Here is a 4,482-nt window from a genome sequence, read left to right as displayed (position 1 = left end):
AGGCCAGGCCTGACACCACAGACTCCATTTCTCAAGGGTGTTTTATTGAGGAAAGCCATGAAATGAGGTAGGTTCACAGTGGGACAAAACTATAGTCAACTAATAAGATATCACAAGGTGGGTATGAGGTGGGATGAAACTGGTCAACCAATAAGACTACAACAAGTATAGTCACTTAGGTAATATTGATTAAATGAGAGTCAAATCGGGAAGCAAGTCACATGGCAAATATACATGAAATGAAAAAGGATTTTCTGGGAAGGAATGGGCTAGGGAGGTTTTGGACCCCACCCAAGGTGATTGATGCCTATTTAGAACATCAATCACTGCTGTTCATTCCTAGAAAAAGTATGTGGGCATAGCAGTTCCTCTTTTTCTTGAATCTTGGCCTTCAGTGAATGTGCCTCCTGCCACAGTTGTCTTCTGTGCTGAGGGTCCAGGCCCTGTCTAACTGCCTTATAATATTTTCTAACTAACTTAACTGTCTATAATACTCCCAGCTCTGAAGAACTACCCCTAACTGCAGTTAGGAGAGAAAGGGCATAATTTCCATCTAACTGCTTTGAGTTGAGAAGAGTCAATGTAGGGAAGACCGCAGTCAGGCACCCTCTCCAGAGAGTTAAGCTAATGGGCCTCAGTTAAAAGTCATGCTGTAGTTTAGCAGTTATGAACTTTCTGTATAAGGCTGATCTGGTGGATCCCAGTAAAAGGAGTATAGCATATTTGTTGTTGGTTCCATCTGCATGGAATTTGGCAGCCTCTAGGCAAGGCTAAACAAATTTTCCAAGAAATTAGAGCATGTATAATTAAAACATGAGCCCTAGAATGGAAAAGCAAGTTGGGGAAAGAGCCACATCTATAAACTGTTTTTAAGGGACTGGAATAGTGATTGTAATGCACTGGGTCTTAGAACCCTTTACTGATGGAGGTTATCTATAAGTCTGATATTTTTGTCATAAGTCTCTCTAGTTTTTAGTGGTAAGAAGATGGAGAGTTTGGTGGTTTTGAAGGACAATTTTAGCTAAGAAATATAAAGATTCTTGTTGAGCTTTTATAGATTCTACTGTAATTTTTTTTCTTAATGACTCATCCCAGTGGTCAGCTACCAGTATAGCGGGAAACCAGTTATACTTTTCTACTGGGTGTTTAAGATCAAGTGAAAGTGAGACCTGTGTCAATCAAAATTAACCTCTTGCTGTCTATCATGTTCAGTTAAGTCTCCTCAGGCATTACTTTGGAACCATGTGTAGAGCCTCTTAGTTCCTCTGTCAGTGTCAGCTGTCAGGATGGGTCAGTCTTGCTTGACCATGTTGCCTTCTGTGAAAGCATGGGAGACTTTTCCATCTTGATGATCCACCTTTGGCATCCTTTACACCTGTTGATTCTTGTCTTCTGGGGTCCAGCAATGTCCCTGTTAGGGAGGTTGTGGATCCTGTAGAAAAGATTCCCTCATGTCCTGGGTCCTCGCTGATTTAGGGGACCCGGGACAAAATATTGGCTGTCCTCTTAGCCCAGTTACCTTTCTAGTTCTAGTTCTAGTTCAACAACTTGAACACTCAGAAAAGATCAGTGACATTAGTATTGCAGTGGGGACAGTGAGCTTAACTATTATAATTTTATCTGGATATTAAACTCCTTGAAATATAAAACACAGCCAGAAGACTATTATTGCTTATCAGCTATGGTTGTTTTAGTAGTTGAATCCCTACAGAATGTTAACAAAGTTTAATAGTTTTATACAGAAAACTTAAGATCAATAGCCACATATAATATTTTAGCATGACAATCATGATGACATTATCTTTGCAACACATTTAAATGTTCATCTTAGTATAAAGTAGCCATTTTAGTCAAACATCTCCATCTGATCACAAGATATTAAATGACATAAGAAACTCTCACCTAACTTGTTATCCTTTAATAGGATGTCATCTAAGAAGAACATACTGGCCTATAAATGTACCTTAGAAGCTTATGATGTTTAGCTTCTAATTTTAGTGTGTGATATTGTCTGGACTGTTTAGTACCTGAGCATGTCTAAGTGTAGTGACACATATATAACATATACATCACATAAGTTTAAAAAACTATCATTTGACTGGGAGTCTCATGTTGGTTTGACATTTACCTCATACCATAAGTAGCTGGAACACAAGAGAAAGACAGATATCTGAGTATAAAAAAGGTTATCACCATAAACAATTCTGATTTATATCTTAGAAGACCTGTATACCCTGAAGGCATGAATACATTTAGTACACCATGAAATTAGCAAAAATGAGTATCATAGCTATATGAAAACTTTGCCCTTTTTAATTTAATTTTGTACCAACAGCATTTTTTAATAAAACCTTATTGTTTTTCCTGCAGAGAACTTAACCTTTTGATGATGATCAGTGTAAACATATCACAATAATATGTTTAGCAATGTTTGCTGGGGTGTGTCTCCCATAAGGCTATGGAAACTATTGGGGTCCCCTTTGTGAACAAAGACTGGAACAAAATATTACCAGGCAGCTACTCCTTTATTCACCAAGGGGAATCTTGTCCAGCAGTTCCTATAAGCCTAAGGATCCCCATTTAATTATTTTAACAAAATTTTTTAGATGTCCTATGAGAACCAGATCATAACAATTAACACATTATTCTTGACTAATGAAATAATCCCAAGTTATTGTACACAAACAACAATATGCATTGCATTCATAAAACCTATCTTGACATCATTTTGATCAGCTGGCAACCTGGAGGGGAAGTGCATCTTTCACTCTAATGGCACTTAATCTGTAAGCTAACTTAAGATATAGACAAATATTTTAAAAATCCAAAAAAGATGAAAAGAAAAAAAACCTGTTGAGCTTAAACAAAACAGCTATAAGACAGATTGGACAGACAGATTGGACAGACAGATGGGCAAACACACATAAGACAATTTGTTCATAAAACCAGAGCCCAGTCAGATGTATTTAGCCAAGTCAAATTATAATAAACTTTTTATAGTTTGTAACTACAAATAAGACTAGTCAGAACTCTTTGTGGGTCAATTAACACAGATCTCTTATAATAAGAATCAGGAGGATATGCAAGGAGTTCAGGGAGGATAAGTGGATCTGAAGCTTCAGTGTCCCACATCTCCACACGGCCTTCAGCCCAATATTTCCCTAGCTAGGATGGGTGGCAAAATCTGGCTGCCCTTCCCCTTGTTCCTCCTGGTCACTTTGCCCCTAAGGCTGCTGCCGGGGGCAGCTGGCTTCATGTCTTCCTTAGACAGCAACTTTACCTTTACCCTTCCAGCCGGCCAGAAGGAGTGTTTCTACCAGCCCATGCCACTGAAGGCCTCCCTGGAGATCGAGTACCAAGTTTTAAATGGAGCAGGATTAGATATTGATTTCCATCTTGCCTCCCCAGAAGGCAAAACTTTAGTTTTTGAACAAAGAAAATCAGATGGAGTTCACACTGTAGAAACTGAAGTTGGTGATTACATGTTCTGCTTTGACAGTACATTCAGCACCATTTCTGAGAAAGTAATTTTCTTTGAATTAATCCTGGATAATATGGGAGAACAGGCACAAGAACAAGAAGACTGGAAGAAATATATTACTGGTACAGATATGTTGGAGATGAAACTGGACAACATCCTGGAATCCATCAACAGCATCAAGTCCAGAGTAAGCAACAGTGTTCATATACAAACTCTACTTAGAGCATTTGAAGCTCGTGATTGAAACATACAAGAAAACAACTTTGATAGAATCAATTTCTGGTTTATGGTTAATTTAGTTGTCATGGTGGTGGTGTTAGTCATTCAAGTTTATATGCTGAAGAGTCTATTTGAAGTAAAGGAAAAGTAGAACTTAACCCCCAACTACTTAACAAAATTGAAAAAAAGGCAGAAAAAATGCAATAAGTTGTTACTGTTAATAGTCAAGACCATTAGTCTTTTCTAAAATGTTTTCAGGCATCCTCAGTAAGTGTAAAACAAGTATAATTTTACTGTAAAAGTCTATACTTTCTGCGCAAGTTACTTTATTGATCCAGTTATATTTAAATGTATAACAGGAATATTTTATAAAATGTTAAGTTTAATTGAATTAATCCATATTAATAACTGCATTTGTCTAAGTTTGAAAACATTTTATAAATATCACTTGTGAATTAAATGAATTAACACTGGGCCTAAATGCAATGCCATACAATCTGCTTTTACTCAGATACTTCTTTGTAATGGTGGCAATTACAAATTAATTGTAGAAATTTTTGATATATCAAGTTATAAATCAACAGAACTATGTAATTATGGATTAAATATATCAACTTTTTTCTATTTACATATGTACCTCTTCCAAAAGATAGATACCTTTGAAATAAAATAACATTTTTGAGATTTTTGATACCAAATATATTTCAATGTGAAATATTAGCAAAGAGTATTTATTTCATGTCCTTAGCCTACATTCCCAAAAGCTGATATTTTCTTAATTC

At 36.4% G+C, this 4,482-nt stretch overlaps 1 protein-coding gene across 2 annotated transcripts; it reads left to right on the top strand.

The window, feature by feature from the left end:
* Positions 1-3,170: 3,170 nt before the first annotated feature.
* On the top strand, positions 3,171-3,984 carry LOC101714944 (transmembrane emp24 domain-containing protein 5). 2 transcript variants are annotated; one of them, XM_087188568.1, is made up of 2 exons: positions 3,171-3,457; positions 3,642-3,984. In XM_087188568.1, exons 1-2 carry the CDS (start codon positions 3,171-3,173, stop codon positions 3,670-3,672), a joined length of 318 nt encoding a protein of 105 aa, XP_087044694.1. In that variant the 3' UTR covers positions 3,673-3,984. The 2 variants fall into 2 exon arrangements, with proteins under 2 accessions (XP_087044694.1, XP_021110514.1); XM_021254855.2 differs by having other exon boundaries at positions 3,171-3,905.
* The last annotated feature ends 498 nt before the right edge of the window (positions 3,985-4,482 follow it).

The sequence above is a fragment of the Heterocephalus glaber genome, unplaced genomic scaffold (assembly GCF_053883595.1).
Source record: "Heterocephalus glaber isolate CG9 unplaced genomic scaffold, H.glaber_assembly_v1.0 deba00001532, whole genome shotgun sequence".
Classification (NCBI taxonomy): domain Eukaryota; kingdom Metazoa; phylum Chordata; class Mammalia; order Rodentia; family Bathyergidae; genus Heterocephalus; species Heterocephalus glaber.
This window is presented reverse-complemented; position numbering and strand designations above follow the sequence as displayed.